At 33.1% G+C, this 26,556-nt stretch overlaps 1 protein-coding gene across 1 annotated transcript; it reads right to left on the bottom strand.

Annotated features, from left to right (window-relative positions):
* Positions 1-1,753: 1,753 nt before the first annotated feature.
* LOC135214792 (peroxidase-like) lies at positions 1,754-25,192 on the bottom strand. The gene is made up of 20 exons (XM_064249154.1): positions 25,058-25,192; positions 17,674-17,756; positions 17,340-17,559; positions 16,975-17,154; positions 16,222-16,350; positions 14,954-15,109; positions 13,827-13,900; positions 11,682-11,874; positions 11,084-11,284; positions 10,632-10,855; positions 8,675-8,845; positions 8,012-8,419; positions 6,973-7,091; positions 6,738-6,840; positions 5,932-6,129; positions 4,852-4,991; positions 4,312-4,476; positions 3,837-4,036; positions 2,267-2,436; positions 1,754-2,110 (listed from the first exon to the last, which is right to left on the bottom strand). Exons 2-20 carry the CDS (start codon positions 17,753-17,755, stop codon positions 1,893-1,895), a joined length of 3,351 nt encoding a protein of 1,116 aa, XP_064105224.1. The 5' UTR covers position 17,756; positions 25,058-25,192; the 3' UTR covers positions 1,754-1,892.
* Between the last annotated feature and the right edge of the window lie 1,364 nt (positions 25,193-26,556).

The raw sequence follows: 26,556 nt of genomic DNA, 5'->3' as shown, positions 1-26,556 counted from the left end.
TCTCCTAATATTATATAGCTAAACAAAGCAGAACTGATATGTGTTAGAAGGCATATATATAAAACTGCATCAATTGTCAAGACTGCAGAGTAAAATCTTGAGAAGGAACACCACATCTACCACGTGATGAAATAAGTATTTAACCAGGTGTGAAGAATTGCAACTTGTCTGCAAGTGTGGTATACAGAACAGGTGCGCAAGTGCGTCTGATCTTACCAAGATCTAGAAAGAACCAGAAACCCCAAATGACTATATAGTATATATTATATATATATATATATATATATATATATAATATATATATATATATATCATATATTATATATATATATATATATATATAACACTAGACAGTAAAGCTCGAGAGAGATGAAATCATGTCAAAAGTATGAGTATGTAATAAATTAGGATACACTTTCAAGATTAAATAAGTTAGACTATTTAAGGAGGACAGAGTGAAAATAAACAGACAAGGGGATTAATAATTGAAATCGAAATAAAAAAAATAAAGAAGGTCACATATTGAACATCAATCATCAGCGACTGTAATTGTTCAGAATATTAAAGTGGATTGTGACTGTGGCCTAGTCTGTTGTCATAAATTTAGCCTACGTGCACGCATAATAAAAATCTTTCGGTAAAGAACTTTTTTTACCCACTTTAATTTACAGAAGCTTGTCTGGTGTTGTTTGGTTGATTGTGAAGATCGGCTCTATACCAGCACAAGCCCTAGCCCAGACTAATGATGATAAAACCTTTACCTTACGCACAGAACCGCCTCAGCGAAATAGTGGTATAAAATCTTATAATACAATACGTGCACAGATCTGGCAGGTAGATAGGAAATTGCTAAGCTGCGCTTTATTTTCAGTAGTAGTAACACATTCCTATATGCAAGGGTAGTTTCTCTTTGGCAGCTGCGAATGGGGTTCTGACCCTTCCAGGGTTCCAGGATTACTAAAAAATTCGCCCAGTTGTGTTTCGTTGTACGTTGAATCATTTATTTCACTGGGATGATTGTTTGCCAAGATTCATTTGCCCCATAGTGATCACTTTAATTTTGCTTCATTGTTTTAGGCATGATGCTAGTTAACATATACAATACTTTGTCCCATAGCGATCACTTTTATTGCTTGATTGCTTTAGGCATGATGCTAGTCAACATAAAATACTTTCCAACTTCTTTATGAAAAGAAAGTTAATTGCAATTACTAGCAGTGATTGCTTTAGGCATGATACTAGTCAGCATACAATACTTTCCAACTTCTTTATGAAGAGAAATAGTTATTTGCAATTACTTGCAGTGGTAAAAAGTTTGCCATGACCTTTCTTACAGGAATTAGTACAATTTGCGCGTATATATCGCCCTCAGACTAATTAGTTTCTAGATGGTGCGACCAAATAGAACAAGACTGTGGTTCAGGGACACTGGTACACAAAAGTAGTGGGTTAAATATTAGTTGGTAACTGATGAAAGTATTTTCCTCCAGATTGCTTGAACTATAATCGACTGGACAGAGTGAATTCCGGAAACACACTCTCCTTGATCATCATAATTATAGTAAAACCAGTCAGACTTATCATGAACTAGGAACTGGTTAATTTCATTTTTATGACCATTTACGATGTTATAATGATAATCTTACAGGATGGCCATGTATTAGTTTATCGTAACATGAAAATGTCACAAACTATCACACACAAACTGCTTTCATAATGTATTTCATGAATTAGGTTAAGTAAAACCATGAAATTATTTTAAAATTACTCCTATTATAACAAGAGACTTACAGAATGCTAAAAATGCGCCAATGTAACATCATAAAAAGCTACCGAAATCCTAACATGACTTGCAATTAGCAGTGGCATAATTCTAAAAGCTGCAGCTTAGTCTATATTTCCTCCTCAGGCGCATATGTCTCCGACCCTGGAAATTGTAATGGGCGCTGTCTCCAGGGGTTAAGGCTGTATGTTGCCACACGATGGCACGGCCTGATCTGGTTCGTGGAATCTACTGCCTCAAGCGGACGAGTCTGTATCCTCTCTAGTTCTGGAATATTATTGCACAGAATCCTCGCAAGAGTTACTTTATGCAACTGAGTCAGCTGAGCTGCGAAGAGAAAAGGATGTTTAGCAAATTGTTATACGGCAATCAATCGTCGGGCTACAAGATCCCATTCTTAACATCCGTTGAATCCCTTAATATTATTCCTAGCAAACTTCAATTTTCGAACGTTCTACTAAAAAATTATATTTTCAAACAAACCTGCAGTAAAAGACGCAGGGCCATCCTGATATTCAAACCAATACCGATCGGCTTTTTTGATTCTCAAAAACTGGTCAGCAACGAGACAGGTAAACGTTGGGCCAAGTATCCCACCGTAGACGGGACGTTCCGACACTCCCCCAACGAACAAGTCTATGTCGTGAACACTCCTGCAACATAAAACTTCTCGTCAGCAAACAATATTCAGTGCTTTAAACAATACCAAAAACATCATGGGTTCATAGTTTACGAGTGTCTGAAATACACAAAGAAAATTAGTCAATTTGTATCTCGTTAAGAGACTGAACCACAAGCGGTTTCATATTCGATATAAGTACCTCTTACTGCAAGCTGCTTATATATATTCACGTAAGCACCTCTTACTACAAACGTTTACATATTCAATGTAGGCCCCTCCTACTTGGGTAGGGTACCGAATGCATCCACAGGTATTTCATGACCAATCTTGCAATGAATGATGCTGTTCATGAGATGCAGCACAATATTGCCACGTGATATCTAAAATATAACTGTTCCAAGAAATGTGTAGAACGCAAGAATGATTATGAATTTTTATTCAGGAAATAAAACTTCTAGATGAAAATTTTTTAAGTCTCTATCCATATAAAAAGTGACACTTAAAAGTTGCTGAAAGCAGCTGCGAGCAAAAGAGGAAAAAAAAGTACGAAATATGAACACAAGAGTGTCAGACTACCCTAACAAGCAAGGTGAAATTACAATGCAAAGCTGTTTAGTGCTTACACGAGCAAGACTGACAATATGACTGTCTCAGTTCGGTAGTTATATGAGAGAATGTCATCTGGAGTGAGTGGGTCGACACGGGCCATTATTACATAAGGGCTAAATCACCTTTAATAAGAAAATGTACGAGCTGAAGTGGACTTATCAGGAAAAGAGCGCGCGCCAAAGGTGGAGGGAGACTGTAAAGAGAATCGGCAACTCTCAGAGTTTGAGAGAAGTGAAAAAAACAGTAACATAACCACTGCAATAAAAAAAAAAAAACTGTTTTAGTCCAACAGCTAAGAGCAATAACCTGATTAACCTGGTATAACAGTAAAACGGCATTATTTTAGAAAAGGCACACATGCTCGCACAGTATTTCTCATATACTCTGGGGGGGGGGGGGGGGGCAAAAGCGCGATTTTGGTATGCTGACCATAGATTTCTCCCCAAGGTAAATAATTAGTTCGGAAAGTTGTCCACTCAGGAATGACTGGACTTTATGCCTAAATCGTAAAAAGCGTGAATTTCATTGTTACGTAAAGAACAACACTGGCTTTGACTCAAATTTTGTCAGATTTAAAAACTGCGTATTACTTCATTTTGACTCTACAATATCAAGGTATCGCTTGAACAGCAACACAGTTAATATTTGCATGCATATCATAATTAGCGAAGAATACAACAATATTCGCATTTAATTGAATCCATTAAGATTAAATTACAAACAAAATTGTGCAAGTACTCATTTTCAAATGAGGTATACGTACCTCGCAGTTGGCTAATTATTCTAATAAACTAGTTTAAGAGAAGTTTAGTTCGTACATACCTGTAAACTTTCCGGAAACCTTCAACGATATGGTCGTCCATAACCGAATTAAGACCAGCAAAGGAGTTAATGGGATCCAATCCACAGTGACTCCTCCATTGCGTATACCCTCTGATTCCATGATCTCTTCCTCGCTGGATGTTAAGAGCCACCAGGTCCAAACCAAAAGGCAGGGAGCCTTTGAAAAGGTTGCCCGAAACCTGCGTTATGTATTAGGATTTAGTATAACAATGTGCTCGGTTTGTATTGAACTATAATGAAATTACTTTAGGCGCAACCAAGACTTAAAGAGATGGTAGAGGGAAAAAATATATGTCGTAATTGTTTCTGGGAATTTCTTTATAGAAATATATGCTTAAGACCTGCTCTTTAGAAAATCCTTCTTCCAAGATGCTTAAGAAATAGTCCAGTAAGTATATCCAACACCCATACACCTATTTGGTTAACCTGAAAAAAAAACTTGACTAGTCCAAACCTCCTTTGAGAAGTAAGCATCCACTCTAGCCGATGGCTGGGAAGTTGCTCCTCTGGCCAAGTTACCCACAGTATCTTGTTCGTAGAGAGAAAAGGGGAAGAAGAAGAGCGAAGACAACTCTTCTGTGCTCGGAACTCCAAATCTATTGATCTTAAGGATTATATCCTGAAAGGTTTCAAAATTTTTCAACAGAATTAAAGAGTTTTTTGTTCTAGTGATTTAGTCTGGACAAAAAATAGATTTCACTCACTCCAAACCAGTGAGCAATTAACAGGTTTGATACTTAATGCCTAATAGCAAGAGGATACAAATTGAGTACAGAGTTACACTTTTGCTAGCCAAACAGCCCAGCTACTTTTCCTGATAAGTCTACTTCAGCTCATACATTTTCTTATTAAAAGGTGTTTTAATTTCTTAACTGCCTAAGAATGGCTTAAGTATTAGCCTGTACTGGATGTGAAATTATTAAAAATTTGGTTAACTGATTTTATCTTTCTTACTAAAAAAATATACTTCAGATATCTCTGGATAAAAACTCACTGCAACTTGACTATGTCCAAAACGATACGCAGCAGTGGCAAAGGCATTAGAAATAGATGCATCTAACTTGCTGTCATAATCTGTGCTGTATCTCCCACCTGTCAACACATTCAGATCCAGGGCGTTCATCACAAATGGTCCTATTGAAAAAAAATTGTATTTAGCCTTTAACTGAACAAGAAAAATTAATGTCTAGTATATTTGTGGTAACTACATAATGCAGTTATCTTAAACCCAGCTATGTAGGTTTCAATTCACTGAAAACTTACGACTCTAGTCCACGAAAGTGTTTTGATGTAAATTGAAGTTAATTTGTCAAGTCATTACGTAATATAGCTGAACTTCAGCGAGTTCTAATGGTAGAAGTTCTTTTATACGCAAAATAGGAAAATGGACACCCTAGGAGTTTAACATGTATAAATTAATATCTATAGGATTCTCCTTAATTTTTGCCATTAAACTTAAAAGTATTCTCCCTTCGTAAAGTAAGCATTAATAATTCTATAAAACGATAGTCAAGCACTTGAGACTCAAGGATACAATAATGCATATGACTCATGGCCCATGTTTGGATTCAGTTTCCCGACTAATTCCTTATAAGGACTGAGGTCTCTTTTAAAGTCTCAATGTCTAGAGAGTATATTCTCTAGACCTAGCTTAGACTGTCCGTTTGGACTCGCTATACAGTATGCAGACTGTTGGGGGCGACACTTTCACTTTCTTTCCTTTTGTTTGGTTTTATCCATAGCCCTCCACAGGGACTCCCCCCTCAAAATAAGGTGCTTCTTATATTTCATAATTGTCTTTTAGTGCTTTCTCGTCAGTATCAGATTAGCTCCTGCAGAATAGGAGAGTATTTAATTTTTTTTATTTTTCATTTGCTCTCTTCTTGTATGATCTTACTGCAGGCACTAAAGCTTTGAATTATTTACGTGGTCGATTACAAAAATTTGATAAGGAAGTCACCTTCAAATTACAAAATATAACTGTCGAATACGGCATGAATAGCAGTCAGGAGAGACATAGGGACGACTGGAACAAAAAATCACCATTATTTACCAATTTAGTGACGTAACTAACCAAGAACAGCAGGCAGAAATTCATTGTAAGTCACTTGTTGTAATTCAGCTATCACAATCCTCCTAGTTTCCTGGAACAATTTCTCATCTTCCCACGTTGGATTAAAAGTCTTGAGGGTTGTGGCAATCCTGTTATGCTCCCGCTTCCAGACAGTTTGGAAAAATACCAGTAATAGTTGTTCATTGACTCGTCCGTCTCCTGCAATTATCAAGAATTTAAGTTCCTCACTCATTCGTCAGTATTGCTGTTATTTCTTATATTAACCTTCAATACCACAACCCACTACCCTATTGATTTCTAACATGCAGAATTGCAATTTTTTTTATATTTATATCAAGCATATTCAATTTAAAGATCCTTAAAACTATTTGATTGATTGATTGATTGATTGTGTATTATATCTGGCGTCACACATCTGGGTAATTGACACCGAAATAAATTAAAAATCAAATTAATAAATTTCATATAAAAAATATCTACCATAAATATATATAAAAAATTTGTTCATATATAGAAGTTCTTACATAGACAATCTACGTACAATTTAAATTTGGTTGAGGAGGCTCGCCTCCCTCATATAGATATATAACTGCTCTATATTACAAACCTTTCCAAGAATTGTAGCTAGGATAAAATTACCTACTCGGTCACGACCCCAAGACAGGAACCTTTGTCTCAAATTCCCGAATCTACGACATTCAATCAGCAAATGTTTCACAGTCAAGGGCACACTACTATTTAATCTTATTTTCTCCAATATACACAAAACTTCAAGAACCCATAACCATACTGAAATGCGTTCTTACCAGCTACGAAACAGAACTTTCCGCTATTGAATTTATCCCTAATATTACAGCCATCATTCAGGTTAGGTGAGGGAGGCAGCAGTCTCTGGCCTTCAAGCGTTACCTATAGCCAAAAAGAAAAAATCAGGATCAATTAGTTTCGTTAAATAACTTTTAGAACTCTAGTGACACTTCCCGGAAAGCGTTAGTTTCAAGCACAAGAAAGTTATAGCTTAAAATTAAAAGCACAACAAACCTGGGCTTTTAAGGCTCCATTTTGAAAAGTCCTCAGAGAATCGGCTGTCTCTTTCTTAACGCCATAAATGACGGAGCCGTCCAAGTACGCCGAGTGCTGATTTAGCTGCTCTCTTGGACCTGCAAAGATAATAGTCCATTATTAGTTTGTGTTCGTGCACAAATTTCCTTTGTTGCACGATTTATCGCACGTCTGGCATATTAGTAAAATCCGGTTTAATTTCAGATTCCCCTTCATTCATATCACATGGCTTCCCCACCCCCAACCCCTCATGCCGTATTTAAAAAAATGAATTATTCCAACTTACAAAAATTATGGAAAATTTGCATATCTTGCATTTGTTTCAGATGCCTACCTTCGTATTTCAAACTCTCTAGGTGAAAAATATTGCGGATACTGGCCTTTTAAGTAGGTTTAAATTTTTCGATTGAGGAACATGAAACTATTAGTTTTATAATAATTTTACATTTCTCTCTCTACATGAATGGGCATTTACACTTCCAAATTGATCAGTTTGCAGGAAAACTTGAAACTTGGGAGAAAAAATGAACAGCTAAGAGGGAAGGTTTGCAGAGTCCACAAAAGAAAGCTATGCGGACATTGGCGCCAAATAAGAGTTGGTAAGCCTCATAAAATAGAAGATAGAATAGCACCTGTTGACAGATGGAAGGGAAGATGAATCATGTTTTGAGGGGGTTTGAAAACGCTTGACTAAAATTTACAGCAATAAGCATCTTTCTCCAAGAAAGCACACCAAAAACCAGTTGTGATGCACTTAGGAAAAAAAATTCCTTAACTGAGGAAAGGAATCGAGGAAAATAAAAGGCACTGGGAAAAACGAATAACGTTAACAAACCGGTACAGAAACAGAAGACCATGCTTTAATGGAAAGATTGCGAGTAGCCAGCCAGCATAAAAACAATCACCCTATATAGCAAGGAATAGCACTGCGCATGAATTCGTACTGTAAAGGGGAAATTAACATGCAATAGATATAGGGAAAGGTTTCCAAGTAATCACATGGTACTAAAATTCTTACCAAATGTACACATAGGTGCTGGAACTGACCGTACAAATTCCATACACGTCTGACCATGCCGTGAATAAAACTCGTCATCAACAGGAATACTTATTGGGGCACATTCTAAGTTGGTTGGTCTGGGAGGTAGACTAATTGTAGCTCTGCTTTCGGCAGAGTGTGTCTTCCAAAGTGGAGGTACCGGATGATCCTCTTGCCTCGAGTCATTGAGCAGTGTTCCACTTGTCGTCTGCATTTCAAGCAGCAGAGCATCAATAGCGTCTGTGTTTAAAGAATTTCCGTCCTGGAGAGATGGCTCAATCAACTTCGCCTGTTCCAGGGCCTGTTTTGTGGCGCTAAGATGTCTTAAACCGTCATCTAGGGTTGCTCTCAAATCATCACAACATTTGATAGGACTACCTCGATACCCTGTAGAGAACTTAGACTAAATAAAGTGCTTTAATTACTGTGCTGTAAAAGAAGCTTAAATGTTGTAGTACAACCTTTAAAACAATTAGCCTGGCTTTAATTTCAAACATGCGTCAATGCCTTTAACTTATCAGTACTATATATGATATTTAGATTAAAAAAATAATTTTTAAGCATCATCTTTAAAATTAAAATACTATTAACAAATCCACAAGTCATAAAATTTCCATACGATATTAAGATGTGATAACTTACCTTTAGCAGTAGGTGTAGCAGTAAGATCATGATCCAGAAATTGGCCGTAGGTCATTAGAAGGATGGTATGCGACGAAGATTCCCCATTAGGTTTGCTGTTGAGTGTTGCACTTACTAAACGAGCACTAGGTAAATTCCCACCAGTGACAGACCTCCGTAATTCTGAGATTCCTGGTCAAAATCACAACTTCAATCAAAGAACTGTACATCCAAAAATACTTAAATTCAGTTATTGTCCTCTCAGTCCACTATTCGGTTCCAGTCTCCTCCATCCAACAATCCTATTTAAATAAAGTCGCATAATACCTAAATGCGACGAAAAAACAAAAATCTTAAGGCAAACTAGGGTTTAACCCCCAAGGAAACAATAGACGCACCTCACATCTAAGTAAACACAAATTATTACGTTTAGTAACAGGTAAAGCAGTAATGACCCCAGCAATCCTGGAATAGATTTCCAGAGATATAGGAAGAAAAGTGCCATAACGTCAGGTAACACGGGTCAATAACTAAGCTCAACTGGACTTACACCACATCAAATACCTATCTGATAACAAGAGTTCCCTTATGGAAAGAGGGAAAAACCCATAAAGTGTTACGGACAGCTAATGAGTAAATGAAACACTTTCATTCAGCCACAGCAAATGATAGCAAATTAACTGCCTTTCATTGTCACAGCAAAAATAAATAAATAAAAACACGTAAAATATTAATTTAAACAAGAGCGAGCAAAAAAAATTTTTATAACCGGTATGAAGGAAAGATCAAAATAATTTATAAAGACTTAATTTATTTGGAACATGTTTACGCATAGGTGATAACAGATCATCTTACAGGATTGCGCCCAAGTCCCCCTTGGATGGGTAACTTATGTCGGTCAATTAGGTTACAGTGTGTCCCATCTATAGACTCAAAATTTACTAGAGAGATCTGTTCCTAAATGTTAAGTGATAACCGAAGATAAAACTTAAAACAGATTGCCAAGTGGAAAGATGGAGTTAAAGTTCTGGTGCATGGAACAACAGAAAGCTTGTCTGGTAACAATAACTATAGATATGTGCATTATCAGTGCTATCTATATACACAGTCATCTGCCAGAAAAACAATGTGAAACCTTAAAGAATTTCATGACTATTTCAAACCACTAGTTCTGGAATAATGCATAACCTAGCAAATAACTATTTTAATGGTCAGAGCCATTATGATTGAGAGCTATTCAAGACACCACTGGGCACAGAATTCCGATTGGCATGATTGGCAGCTTCCCTTAGAAGCTGACTGGCAACCCATGAAAAACAGTTTCGGGACAAAGCTCTCATTTTGAACACAATACTTCCTCAGTCTGAGGCGTAATGAATATTACTGAAATAATTATGGTAACTGTTAATCTGAAAAGCAACGTACTTAGAAACAATATATTCATTTTCTATTTTATGACGCAAAAATATTCACAACTATACAAGTAACTGAATTAAATATGCATCACAGAAGTCAGCAAGTGATTGAGAAAAAGGAAAGGATGATGAAAAGAAAGACACTGCTAAGGTTGTTTTACTCAGTACTGTACTTTGAGAGTAGGCCGAAGTTGTGAAAAGCAAAGGTAATTTGCCTCAATTATGATCTGGAAGAAAGCAGTATTACCCGAGTAGCCTAGCAATCTTCACTTAAGCCAAGAATGTTGTAACCTCGACTGGAGTAGAATTTTGGAATACATGCTAATTCTTTTTACTGTCCTAGACTTTATCGATGGCTCAGTTATCACAACTTCCTAAGAAATATGGTATTGTGAAAAATTTTCTTTCTATATGCCTACATATGTCTAACTTCTTTGCTTTCCTCTGTGGTAGCAAATTCATTTTATGCTACAACTAAGTTTTTCTAGAAACTACTCCGAAAACGGGTTCAATGCCTCTAGTATTAGCAATTTGCTTCTATACTTTATCACCATTATCCTTACCATCTCCATAATCTGGGAAAAGGTATCGTCGAAATTTTGTGAAGGCCGCTCCTCGCAGCCTGTCATTTAGGTTATTACAAGAACCATCGAAGGTCCTGTAGGGGCTTCTGTTATCACAAGGTGGAGCAAGTTCTGGTCTCTGGAACATCTTGAACATCGTAGCACATTCGTTTGATTCGCCAAGTAGTGACAAGCCAGTGGCAGCAAGTTTAGGGATCTTGAAACTAAAAAAAAAAATACTACATTAAAAGTACTTTTACTCTCATCTAATTTAAGCATTCTTTATCTGATGTAACCATTCTTATTACAGGGCAAATGCCCGCTCAAGGAAAAAAAATCCTCACTTAAAACCCGAAGCTGGTCTCATTTGTATCCAAACGCAGAAATTAGAGATTTTACTCAAGAAATCAAGAAATTGGGCATGAATACTTTTAAACAATAAGTTTCCAAACCTTTCTACTATATCAGCTGTGGCCCTCCCTACAATGTATCCAAGCTTAGCCATTTCTGTCGATATCGGATCAGTTCTCCTGAAGGCCTCCTGATGTTTACCAGAAGGAGAATCAAGTGGCACAGTTTCATTTCTTGCATCGATTTCTAGGTTTATACTCACTCTCAGCTGTAGACCCTTATTCCCAATGTCAAAGGCCCTCCTGGTTGGATGTTATAAAGATAATCAGTAGAAGTGAAAAATACAAATTAGTCAAACTTTTCGTTCAAAGACCATTGTACAAACTAAAGTAATATTTCAGTTCCATGCCATGTTAATGACAGTAGTTTGAGCGAGTAACCTTCCTTATCTGTTATTTGTCAATGATCAAGTCAGGCTTCCTGCAAAGCAACTATCTATTGGGTATTTGGTTAAATTCCGGGAAGGGAATCAAAAGCTCTTTGCTAACATTTGTTTTCCTCCCTCCACTACCCGTTAAGAAAAAAATTTTCAATGTCACCTAACGTCATTGAAATTCACTTGGCCTATAGCCAAAGCATACGTATACACAATACAAAACTTCAGTTTTCAAATATAGTCCCTCATTGCTGACCGCTCACCTGGTTTCTTTAGAAATGTCTCTTGACAATAAAGGTACTAAGGAAGTCCAGTTGTACTGATTGGCAAACGCCTGTACTGCCTTCAGGTCGACGCCCTCAAGGGATGGAACAGAAGTGGCAGAAGCGGGCCTGTTGGAGATCTTCAAATCTGTGCCCAGTCCAGCAACAAAATTGTTCAAGAAGAAATCTGTATCTGTAAAAACGACGGTTAGGATGAAATTGTGAGGGTGAAAGTTACTGAAATTAAAATGGGAACTATACTTTTTTTTGCATCTGTCCATCCGCCCGTGGTGTTTTTGCATGGTAACACTGCGTCCCGGTCTTAAAATAGTTACGCTATGTGTAAGTTTTAGGTAAATAAAAAGATATCTGGGTGTACATTTGCAACTGAAAAGTGTTTTAATAAACTACTGTAAGCTAATTACACCGTTAACATTCGAAATAGGATATTATTAATGTTGAATGTAAGCTGAATGTAACTATTTAGAGCCCGGGACGCAGTGTTACCATACGCATACACCACAGCCGGATGGACAGATGGAAAAAAACAGAGTATAGGTATTTTGGTCATTTGTGAAGTTTAGGATCAGTTTAAGATTTTCAGACGTTCATATACTTTTTTCAGAGTTTTCTTGATATGAGAGGTAGGATATTAACTGAAATACTGTACACAGAGTATGGGATGGAAACTTGTGTTCGAAAAGGAGGAAAGCCATAAAATACCTGTTATGTTATCCTGTTGATGTTATTCACGACAAAAATGAATGCAACGTGCATAGGGCCATTATACAGAATTACCCAAATTAACATCGGTAATGATTTACGCCTTATGTTTGTGATTATTGATCTAGTCATAAACAAATCATCGTCAGTACTTAAATACTACCAACTACCTCTCTGCAGGACCGGCACACCGACGGACAACATTATTCATTGGCTCTTGTAAATGACTTCGTGAAGTCAATATTCTCCCCGTGCCTCGTAGCCCTATTCCTGGTAGTAACCAGGCCCATACACCCCTAACCTTCTTGTAACAACCCCCTACGCCCCCCACCCTGTAACGATCACCGTCCAGCACAGTAATTATCGAGATTAATTTTCAACTTCACTTTACACAAATAATAATCTAAATCTGCGTCATTGTCATTGTAGTTAAGGGTATATTTTATCCATTAACTGTTAATCGAGTCTGCACAAGTAAAGGCTATGGCTTTAGTGTCTACCAACCATTTGCTTTTATTGTGTGCACCAAATACATTCGCCCTCGCAAGTGGTAGTCCCATTAAGAGATTCCTAGGAAGTGAGTCACTCAGTTGACAACATTCTCACGCTGAGAATGGACAGGATTCCGGACCATAAAAACATTACATGAAAACCATAAGACTGATGCAATGCTTTGCAGCAATCTCACGATTTTCATGCAATGTTTTGAATATTAAAAGATATTAAAATAGGAAGCAAATTAATTTTGCATCACTAAACAGATGTTGCAATAACCACTGACTTGACTAATCAATATACTGAAAGTTCGTCCATCAGTACTAGTTTAATTTAATTCGATATATAAATTTGTCATTGACCTGACTATAAATATTCATTTCAATATGCACTGAAATGTTCGTCATCGTAAAATCCCAAGTTTAATTTAAAAAATGGTCTTTATAGAATACGGTTTTGTAATGCACTCAAAACTTATTTACTCTTAAAGGAAAAGATCGAATTTCATAAATTTATCGATGCTCAGAAATCCTTAATTTCCTTATGTACTACGTCTGATTGGACAAAGAATTAACAGTCACAGTCTGAACAAGCTAAAAAGCGATCTGGGTAATTACCTTGAAAACCTTTAAATATGTTCAATAATTACATTTCTTGCGAATATGATAAATCACTAAGGATTCTGGTACACTTTCACAGTCTTCATACACCTCGTCCCTTCTGTCTGTATGTACGCCTTCTCTTTTATGTAAAGAGTAGTTACACTGATGAATGCGAAGCCCAAGGAACCAAACTATAACAAACAAATGGAGCCTCATGATCGGCCAATGGAGATGAGGATGATGGCAGGAATGTACAAGAGACATGGTCTTCATTTGTGAAGGTTTGCTCGGATCTTCAGACTTGCATTTTTGTAATAAAACTTACCTCTTATAGGCACTGCGTTCTTCAAAAAACTAAGCGTTCTCGTGACCTCAGGAGCCGTGGGCATATCAAAATTTCTGAAAGGTAGAAATTTTGTTCAGTTGTTAAACAATTAGTTTCTATACAACTAGTTTCTAGTCTCGGGCCATGTTAGAAAAATTGGATAATCCAGTCTCTTAACTTCTCATAATTGTAGGTGATATTTTGAGTTTTGCTTTACGGCTCTACAGAATCAGTCAACCAGTAATTTAAGCTAAAGAATGCTACTGTGATAATATCCAGATATATTTGATGAATTAAACTGGAAAAAAACAAGGCAAAATTATGTTAATTCGTACAAGCTAAACCCAAATACGAAAAGATGGGAGCTCTGTTGAATACAATGTATTTAGTAAATAAGTTCCTATCTCGAAGTCTTTGCCTCTGGCGATTATCTTATCTGTAGTAAAGAGTTAATATTTCCAAATATTTTCCCAAGGATAAAGTAGCCTGAAAGTATTGATGTGAAATCCCTAGTTTTTCTTGTTTACATTTACTGGTAATGAAGCTGGTGTCAGAACCCTTTGGTATGGAGCTAAAAATCTTTTGCATACCTGCAATTCCCTAAGTGTGAAGTTGGGAGATTCCTTTTAAACATCTTTTGCTTGTGAGGAATCTGAAATACTGACATCCTACTGGCACTGATTCGACCTAAAAAAAATGCCTATGAAAAATGTCAAATACTGACACCCTATTGGCACTGTTTCGACCTAAAAAAAAAACAAAAAAAATGGCCTCATGAAAAATGATCAAATAATACTGGACACCCTATTGCAGCTGTTTCGAACCTAAAAAAAAATTCCCTATGAAAAAGAAAAATGTCAAATACTTGACACCCTATTGGCAAACTGTTTCGAAACCTATTAAAAAAAGAAAATTGCTAAAATTCCCTGAAATTCAATATTTCATGCCCCCGGGTTGTTTACTGGACAACATTAAAAACCTCTATTTTTTTTCTAATAGAAGAAATCCGAAAGATTACGGAGAAGCTAGCTATTGGAAAACCAACTACCTAACATCACCTAATATTACCTGTAAGGCAAACCAACACCTGAGTTTCTAAGCAACACCTGACGAAGAATACTACTTACGTTGGAGTTGGATAGTCGTCATTTAATTTGTTGTCACACTCATCCGTTACTTTGTGTATACCATCATCCCTGCACACTTTGCTCAATTGCGGATTGCTGGGATCTTTCCACACCTGGCCGACAGCACGTGGAATGCCAGACTCGTCTATACATGGCCTGCGTGAAGAAATGTTACCGTATTACTATTCTTAATGGGTTTGAGACGATCTAGTAATAAGCTGGAAGACAGTGAATGTACGCACAAAAAAGTAGAAAGAATGATTAAGAGTACAGTTAAATTATATATACATGTATACGTATCATGTGTGTGTTTGTACGTATATAGTTAATAGTAGAATCGTCAACAGACCATCGTAAATGAAGTTTATGAGTAGTATGAGGAAGAGTACGGGTATTTTTTTCATTGAAGAGTACTCATGGCCAAGACTGAGGGGCCATGATACAGGGATGGCGACACACCACCTCAGGTTTGACATTTCATATATGGTCATGGCCCAGATTCTGGCACCTTAGATCATGTCATACAAATGACAAAAAAACAATAATCAATTAAGCAAAACACTGATGCAAGGTTGAAGGCCTTTTCGAATTCTTTGAACAACTTCACGATGCCATAAACACTGCAACAGTTCATAGTTATGAAGTAAATAAAAGATAGTATACCTGTGAACAAAAGTTAGCAATTACTACATGTTTTCATTAAATGATTACGCCAGATTTAACAAATCAAGCAAGTTCCATACATAGAAATCAGAAGAACAAGGCGTGATCTGACCTCCAGCTTACTCGGGACACGTAGAAGTGTCAACATTACAGTCCTAACTTTTAACGTAAATGAAAACGTGCTAAACTCTTTGATCAAAGAGATCCTTGTTTCACCACGAAAATTATATACTTTCATTAAAATTTTTACTGTACGTACTTGTTTAACATGTACAGTTTTTACAGTTTCATTCGAATAAATAAATCAAATATCCTATCCTGAAATTGATGTATCTTTAACTCAACGCGAAAACTTTTTCAGACGATTTTAAGCTCTTCATGGACCTTTCTTAAACCTCCCCCAACAACAACAACAATAGTAGTAGTTGGTAGGCTTACTCCCCGAGTAAACTAAAATCCCTTATGAGCAAAACTAAAGGCTTTGGCTAGATCTCGAATGAAGTTTTGTTATATTGCATCTTGTAACTTTTCTTAGGCGTGCAGCTGAAATTAAATTTAACTGTAAAGATTCCACAGAATAAAATTGCAAATACTTGGAAACTTACGTCATGCACTCTTTGCCACATCCGGGTACCAAACAGCAGATTTCACCATAAGCGCAGCTTGTATCATTATCGCACTGGTCTTCGTAGGTGATACACAAACGACTGAAGCTTTCCTTGTCTGGGCAACTCCTGGAAGAACAACAGAATCCCATGGACTTTACAGCGAGCGGCCTGTTCAACTGCCCTTTTATTTTACGGCTCAAAATACCAACAGAAAAACTTAAGGTTTAGACAATTCTTACAGAATAACCTAACTTAAATTTAGACAATACTTACAGAAAAACAAATTTAGACAATACTTACAGAAAAAACTTAAATGTAGACCATACTTACAGAAAAAACTTAAATGTAGACCATACTTACAGAAAAAACTTAAATGTAGACCATACTTACAGAAAAAACTTAAATGTAGACCATACTTACAGAAAAAACTTAAATGTAGACCATACTTACAGAAAAAACTTAAATGTAGACCATACTTACAGAAAAAACTTAAATGTAGACCATACTTACAGAAAAAACTTAAATGTAGACCATACTTATAGAAAAAACTTAAATGTAGACCATACTTATAGAAAAAACTTAATGTAGACCATACTTACAGAAAAAACTTAAATGTAGACCATACTTACAGAAAAAACTTAAAAGTAGACCATACTTATAGAAAAAACTTAAATGTAGACCATACTTATAGAAAAAACTTAAATGTAGACCATACTTACAGAAAAACTAACTAATTTAAACAATACTTACAGACAGTACCAGCGGGGACAACACGTCCCATCGTTTTCGTAAAAGCATGGGGAATCAGCCGGAACTGGCACCGAGGGGCACGTGATTCTGGTAACCACAAGACCATGCCCAGCGCATTTGTATTGAGTACACGGATCCACTACGTCAGTCCACTCTTCTCCTGGTTTCCTTCCTTGACACCTAGCACCACAAAGCAAATACAATCGTCTATAAACACTTTTCGGGAATCTATACTTGTCGAAGTCAATAAAGAAGGCATCATCTTATGACTCTGTACAAGATCAGGTTCGGACACATCTGCAGTCCAGTGTACACCATCAATAGTTTAAATTGAAATGACATTGTTAAGAGTATATGGTGCTTACAATTTCTCACCGCAGTGCCAAACTGGACAGCATCCACCAACTTGCACAGGTGTACACGAAGGACCTGGCGCCTTGGGACAGGTTACGTTCGCTAGATGACAAGTGATCTGACCCTTCTCGCATAAGCAATTCTGGCACGTAGATGGTTCATACCACTCTTCCTGTGGGTATCTGTACGTCTTGTTCCGATCGGTGCATCCGTAGTCCTGATCTATGGTCGCTTTTATAGAAGAAAAATATGAAGTTCTAAGGTTTGGGTGTTAGCCGAAGTAAATACTATATATATATTCGGTCATTTATAATTTTCTCCCAAATTATATTGAAAAGACCTTACCAGCCTCTGTAAATTCACTTTTTCCTCTAACCAGCAACATCAGCAACGCTACTGGGAGAACATGAATCTTGGATCTGTGCATCCTGAAAGATATTTTAATTGTAATTGTTTATAGTTTGAGGTAGATCTAGGTAATAGATCTGCGTCGAGTATTTCTTTGGAAATTAGTATCCTATAGTATTTGGGTTGCTTATTAAGAAATTAGTTTTTTTTTGGGGGGGGTCGACTGTAATTAACTCCCAGGGGCTAGTACTAAACACTACGAAATACATTTGATGCCCCAATCCATAAAAAAAAAAAAAAAAAAAAAAAAAAAAAAAAAAAATGTATTTGCGGGAACGTTCCTTGCAGTCCGTTCGGAGTTGCCTAGAATTACCTATTTTAATTCCAGGGCTGTATTTCCTGGTGTTCTAATCAGTGACAGATTAAAGGGGGTGGGGGCACCTGGTCACATGGTCCCCTCTCCCATGGATATGAATAATAGAATATTTTTTTCTTTCAATACGTCATTATTAGTAGTCAAAATTTGGCTTAGCTTAAGATTATTCCACAAACACAGCCACAGCACAGACAAACAAAAAAACATAACCATGCTACTACCTGATATATGTTATTGTATATGTGTACTTATTATTATATATATATTATAATATAATTTTATATATATAATATTAAATATAATGTATATTATATATATATATATATTATATATACTATATTATATATTATATTATAATATATTATATATATTAATTATAATTTATTTAGATATATTTTATAATATATTATATTATAATATTTATTATATATATAATAATTATTATATAATTATTAATATAATATATATATAATTAATTATAATATATATAATATATATTATATATTTATTATTTATATATATATATTATATTATAATATATTATATTATAATATATATATAATATTATTATTAATATATATTATATATTATAATCATTAAATATATTATTAATATATATTATATTATTTTATAACTATATAAATATATTATATATTATATTATATTATAAATATATATAATATATTTATATTTATTTATTATAATATATAATAATATATATATATATATATTATTATATAATATATAATATAATTATTATTTATATATATATTATATTAATATTATAATATTTTATTATATTTATTATATTATAAGACTTATATTAATTATATTTTAATATATATATAATTAATATACTATAATATATAATAATATCATATCCATATATCTATATATATATCATTATATTTATTTTTATTCTTAATAATCCTATTATGATAGTTTTAATTTTTTATTATATCCCTATTTATTATCATATTATATATAATTATATATATAATATATATTTATAAATAATATATTAAAATTTTATTTAATTATATAAATTATTATAATATAAAATATATATATATATAATAATCACTCATAAACCTATCTCTATTAATTTATATAATAACAACTCTGGTGATCCTTTATATAAATATATATATATATTATATAATTAATATATAAATAATAATATATAAATTATATATATAAATTATAATATATATAATATTATATATATTAAATATTGTCCCCCTATTAATATCATCATATTATTTTAACTAACCCGTATATATAAATAATAGGTCCTTATATATAATAGTTATATTATAAATTATTTATATATTATATTTAATATAATTTTATATATATAAATATATAATATATATTAAAATATATATGTTATAGTATAATACTATATACTTATACTAACATAATCTACCTGATATTATTATATAACTACTATATAATAATTAATATATATATTATATTATATAAATATTATAATTAATATATATATATATAATATATATTAACCTATTATATATAATAAATATAATGTTATACCTATAATATATATAATATATATTTATATATATATTAAATTTAATTTATATTATAAATATATAATATAAATATAATATATAATAAAATATATTATAAAATAATATTATATATAAATATTTTATATAATATACCTACCTATTACTACATATTTTATATAACCCTTATATATATAGGTCTATACTCATTATATAATATTATAATATATTTATATATATATTATATTTATTATAATATATATTATCTATATCACTGTTATATATATATTACCATATTATAATATATCTACTATTATTTATATATTTATATTAATATTATAATAATATATTTATTTATATTAACTATTTATAATATTCTATTGTATATATATTTATATATATATATTATAGGATAATGATTATATAGTATTTTATATATTATATATGATTATATTTAATAGTATTGTATTTATTTATTATAGAAGTATGTTTTAGATGTATGTATATATAGTTTGAATATAATTATGGTATATATTATTTATTCAATATTATAATATATTTATATATATATTTATTATAAATTAATAATAATATATGTATATATATTATGTATTATTATAAATATATATAATATGTATTATTATATTAGTTAGTATTATAAATATATAATGAAGTATATATTTATAATTGATATTATATTAAATATATAATAATATATATTATAGTGATATTATATTATAACATATAATAGATATGTATTAGATATATATGTTATAATTATTATGATATATATAATAGTATATATATATATTAGGGTGAGTTATAATATATTGATATAGTTAACTATATATATATAGTACTTTTATATATATTATATTAAGTATATATATATAATATTATATATATTAATATATATAATAGTATATATATATAAAGTACTATATATATAAATTATATGAATATATATAATGTAGTATATATATATATAAAGATATGTATATATATAAAGATTTATATTATATATAAGGTTATATATAATAGTTTATAAATATTATAGTATATATCTAAATTATATATAGTTATATAATATTTATATAATATATATAGATAATTAGATATATATAATATATATTATATAAATTGTATATAGTATATAAAAATATATATAATTAAGATAGATATATTATATAAATTATATATATATATAAAGTTATATATATATTTAGGTTACTGTATATATATAATTTTATTATTAAATATATATATACTTATATATATATATATTTTATAGTAATTATATATAATATATAACTAAATATAGTATATATATATATATAAATATATATTATTTAATTAGGTTACTATGTATAAATATTTATATATATAATAATATATATATATAGTATTATATTATATATGATATATAAATGGTTATATATAATATATAAGTATTATATAAAGATATTAGTATATATAAAATATATATATATTTAAATATTTAGTAGATATAATATAGTATATATTAAATTGTAGTCATAATAAGTATATTATATGATTGAAATTAAGATTATATAAGTATTATATTTTTAGAATATAATATATAATTATACTATATATATATAGAAGATAGTATATATTGAATATAGCTTATATATGAATATATAGTATATATAAATTAGTATAATTTAATATACTATATATAAAGTATATATATATTATTAATATATTAAGTATATATAAATCAAATAACTTATTAAAGGAGTTATAAGTATATATCTATTAATGTAATTATTTAGAATATAAAGTTATTTATATATTATATATAGATTATAAGTATATATAATAAATTATATATAAATATAATAACTGTATATGTATGTGTATGTGTATATTATATGATATATATATATATATATATATATATGATCTATAAATATATATATATAGTGTATATATATATATATATATATATATATATATATATATATATATATATATATAATATATATATTAAAACTATATATATATATATATTATATATATATATATAGTGGTAAAAAATGTTTATGAAGAGGGTGGACCTTTGCTAAGTTACCGTAATGAACGGTTTCATTATTTTAAGTATGAATTAAAGATTCTTTAACTTGAATGAACCTTGCATTCTGATTTCGGTATCTGAAAGTTTTAAAGTAATATGAGATACTGATAAGAGAACCAAGAGTTGCAGAGATAAAAGAGGTTTACTTAAAACTCGTGCATAAATAAGGGGCGGGGCGATGAGCAAAGACTAACTTTGTAAGTAAATGGGTAGATCTAGGTAAAAACTGCGTCGGATATTACTTTGGAAATTGCAATTTCCTATATTTGGGTTGCTTGTTAAGAATTTACCGTTGTTTTGGGGGGGTCAGTTGTAATTAACCCCCAGGGGCTAGTACTAAACACGGCGAAATACATTTGGCGCCCTAATCCCTAGTGGCTGTCGTATTCGCGGGAACGATCCCTGAAGTCCGTGCGGAGTTATTGCCTAGAATTACCAGTAAATGTATGTATGACCTCAGTTTTGAAGTTGCCTTAGTCACATTCCTCACATACTCTGTAGGTCTTCAACCAGAGATAAAACAGCTCAATGAAAATATATGTTTAAAAAATGGTTTAGAATTGGCAAAATTCGTTTCACGCGATAAGTTCATCATCCGTGTTGGCAACTGCTAGCAAGGTGGTTACGTTATATAAAGGGAAAAACGTTCAGGAACCAAAGAAGCTCAACAAAGATCCTGGTGTCTATTGCGACGCCACTCCGGCATATCCGCTCCATATTGGTAAACAGATCACCTCTCTACATAATGCCATATTTATCCGGCAATTGACACGTACATACTAAGGTGGTCAAGACTCAAGGGTCTAACATCGTCCACAAGGCCCCCCGCTATTAACACCCCTAATCCCCAACCCATCCACAATTCTTAAGTCAACTTAAGAGTACTTTACAACTTGGAACGGGAGGCCACCTAAGGTCTGCACCCACATGCTCTCATTGTTGCAATAAATAGATATGTCCTTAGCTTTCTCAGGGAAGATGGTAATAAGTTTCACAAAAGAAAAGCAGTTTAGCCTTCAGTCCATTAACTTCACTAACCTATTGTTAAATGTTCTACCTTGAGAATTCTTTCAACTCAAGCTACGTGTTGGCAAGCAAGTTTGAATAACGAGGATGAAAGGGAAATAATAAAAAAAAATAATGGGTATAAGAAAGGAGAGAATGGAAACAAACCCATTCCCAAGCTCCTTTCACCCGAAGCGGATTGGCTAATATGGTCAGTTGTGTGAAAAATAAAATACTTTAGTCGAAAAACGTTCAAGGGGAATCTGTTCTTCCTAAATGGTTTCTGCCCTTAGTCTAACCGGACTAAATTAAATCGCGGGTGCCGAGCCTAAATACACTGTTCTTCATTAGTCTTATCCCATCTGCTCAAACAAGCAAATGGAACAAGTTACAAACTAACAACAATTTCATCAAGAAACAGAGAACCAAGCTATCAGTTGACGGAAACTCTTTATCAGCTACAATAAAGTAGATAATTAAACTAACACAAGAATATGAAATATGATAGCAATGAGCGAGAATTTTGCCTAATCACGAAAGTAAAATTTAGCATTTTCAGCACATTAAGAGTATTCGAATTATTCCAATACCCTGGTTAAGCAATCGCCTCATTAGGTTATGTTAGCTCAGGATACAGCGGTTTAATAAACCAAGCTTTCGTAGACCCAAGTTTACGGCTTAAAAGAATTACAAATGAAAAGGGATGTTTAGGTGTCGTAATTACCAAAATTTAAGTAAAACAAATCTGTATTCATACTCAACTAATAATCTGTCTAAATTGAAATTTCCTGAGCACCACCACTTAAGTTTCAGAGAAATTCGTTCATATTAAACTAATTTTCTTTGCTTTTCTTTAACAAATGCAACTAAATATTAACTTATTATAATTGGAGAGTTGGTGCGTCCCAACATTTGAAACCAGATCTAACTTGAACTTAGTGGAAGTTTGTTTCTTAATCACCGTTGTTAACTGACAATGCCAATAAGAACTGTACAAGATTCGTAGGTCGTACCTCCATGAATTGAGTCCCGGCAGATTTGATTTTTATAGCTACCATGATAGTTATTTCTAGGACTATACGGTCCTTATGATCTACAAGCACAGAGACACTTTAGTAATTCAATGTTCCCTCAGTATATTAAAAAGGGTTACAAATTTCAAGGTGGGAAACAGTAGAGATTAAAAGTTCCAGCATTGCTCGCAATCTACTCCTTACAGGACCATTTGAATAACCTTGACAGTATTAAAGGAATCTGTCAGTCCTATACCAGGCACTGCTTTATTACCATGTGACTTTTTGGAAAGGTGCATTGCACGATATCAACATTACTATTTGTAATCACTATTTTCAGCTTTCCTCAATTCTACATCCGCAAAACTTGTAAGTTCTCGAATTCATTCAGTATCCTGTCTTTCGTGTATGGCTGCATGGAAATTAGGGAGCAGAGTTGCATGAATATGGTGTAATGTATCTATGGCCAACTTTGCAAATATATGGCAATGTAGAATTATCACAGCAGAGCAGCAGACTATAGAATCTCTATTGACACGACTGATTAATAGTCAAAACAAGGTAACCCTGATCTTGGAAAAGCCGTATGCCTGGAAATTATATATCACAGTCGCTGTTCTATGCGATTATAGAGATGTACAGGAAAAGTCCTAAAGCGTCTGGAAAGTGAGGTACTAACATTATGAACCGCACTCAGCATCACTCTCAGATGCATCGCCATTGATTTAAATGCAATAGATCCAAAAACTTGGCAAACACGCATCTAGCAGCCACTAGAGAAACACTGATAACGGCCTGGTGCCTAGCTGTTTCCAGATATAAAACGAAAGTCAAGTGCAGCTGGTATGATCAGGTGATACTTTTTAAGCTAAGCTGTTCAAGTCCTGCATAACCAAAGGAATATCTTAGGAAACTGTCAACTCTTTTATCCTGTATCGACATCGTACCAGAATGGTCCTTAAGAACTATAGATTCATCGTTGCAATAAAGCTATATATAAAAAAAAAAAAACTTCAATGCTTAAAACTATTAGTCTTCTACTTTATTTTAGGCCCGTTTATTCAAAAGCCACCGGAATGAAGCTATAAATCAGAACTCAAAACCGCCACGTTCGTTTTTGGCGAGATCTAAACATTAACCAGTACAAGAAATAACCTACTTCTGTAACACTTTCAGTAAATTGATATTACCTCTTAAAAACGAAAAATTTCGTACCCAAATTGAAGTCAGCCACTGGAATATATTAAAATATCAATATTTACTTTTAGTAAATATTGATATTACTCTTAAAACGAAAACTTTCGTACCCAAATCTGAAGTCAGCACTGTAATATATTAAAATCTCATATAACTCTCCTACCTAAATTTGAAGTCAGCAGCACCTGTTAAATTTGAAATACCACTAAAAACAGAACTAGGTTCCTGTTATCCAAATTCTCGGATCGGATGTTGTGTTGTGTTTATTTCCGTCAAAACTCTCGCTGCCCATCGCAAGGATCTCTGATACCTTTGAACACTGAAATTATAACAACAAATTTCCAAGAGACTCTAAGGCCATCTGTTGGAAGCACGGGGAACTTGTATATTCCTTCAATGTCATTTGAGATTATAAGCAATCTTGCCCAAATCGTAATCGCGCAATACGAAATGGTAGGGATGAAGTTAGGACCTATATACTTGTGTGCAGAATCAGTTTAAATGCTTGAATGCGATCAAAATTCATATGTCCTATTCGCTCTACTGAATAGCTTTGAAAAAAAAATTATTTGAATTTTTCTATGTCATCCTCACGAAAAAAAATTCTTTTCAACGACTGTGTCCCCTCTGCCTGCTAACACGTTTAACATTCAATATTTGAATTACTAAGAAGGGACAGATTAACAGATAAGGTCGACGATCAAATTCTACAATTTCAGAATTATGATGGGCCTGATATTCGATTCTGTGACATAAGGCCTGTTCAGTCAGATATACCCCTAACAAGGAGAAGTTTGGTTCATATTTGAGCACAGAGTATTGGCAGCTTGCTTTTTGCCTTCCTCTCCAACTTAAACGCCGTTCCGGGAGTGCCTCCCTTTATGCGCTGAAAACCTCCCCTACGTCACGAAGACTGAGCCTACCTTGGTGGAGACAGGTCTCGAGAGGTGATTATATTATTTATTTGTGCATATATTTGGTCTCCTGGACATTCTGTGCCAGTGCTATGGCCTTCTCTTGTCACTGCAGCTTATGAGCGACCTTTTAACCTCTTCAATAATATCCAGACCAAGACGGCAGGACCAACCCTAGCAATTAAATTGATTCTATGATTATGCAAAGTTCAACCAATCGAACACGAAGTCTTGGGAACAAATCTGTAAGGTTAATTTTATCAGATACTTCATCATTTTCCATTTATGTGATTACATTTTATTAAATATAAATGTTATCTTTATAGACAAAACCCGAGGCCGAGTCGTGTGACAAATTCTTTGACTCGGTGGTTTGGTTAAGCTGTCGAATAATAACAAATTCACCTTCATTGCCTAGTAAAGCTACACATAAAAAATGTTCAAATCTTTCATCGCCCTGTTTTAAACCTATCTACTTACCAAACACAAATTCTTTCTCTGGAAAATATTCATCAGAAGTCAGGTTTTCAGATTATAGTACATAATGAAATTCATGAGCCAACAATATCGTTTTCTTCGATATTGCTAATCTGAGCGCGCTTCAACTTATCAGGAGAATGTGCTTTGGCAACCTGGGTAACTTTGCACACGCGTGTCGTTGCAGATTAACTGGATCGTTCTCGCGAGGGAAATGTTTACCTTTGTCCTTTTCGGTAACTTCAAGAACCAACCGGTAACACTGACGAGT

This window comes from Macrobrachium nipponense, chromosome 46, assembly GCF_015104395.2.
Source record: "Macrobrachium nipponense isolate FS-2020 chromosome 46, ASM1510439v2, whole genome shotgun sequence".
Taxonomy (NCBI): Eukaryota; Metazoa; Arthropoda; class Malacostraca; order Decapoda; family Palaemonidae; genus Macrobrachium; species Macrobrachium nipponense.
Note: the sequence above shows the minus strand (reverse complement) of the source record. Positions and strands in the feature narration are given on the sequence as shown.

Coding starts and splice junctions, on each gene's coding strand:
- LOC135214792 (XM_064249154.1), bottom strand. CDS start 17,755: ATGCACAGATCCAAGATTCATGTTCTCCCAGTAGCGTTGCTGATGTTG. Junction 11,285..11,681: donor GACATTTCTAAAGAAACCAG/GTGAGCGGTCAG, acceptor ACATCCAACCAG/GAGGGCCTTTGACATTGGGA. Junction 2,437..3,836: donor GGTTTCCGGAAAGTTTACAG/GTATGTACGAAC, acceptor TTTATGTTGCAG/GAGTGTTCACGACATAGACT.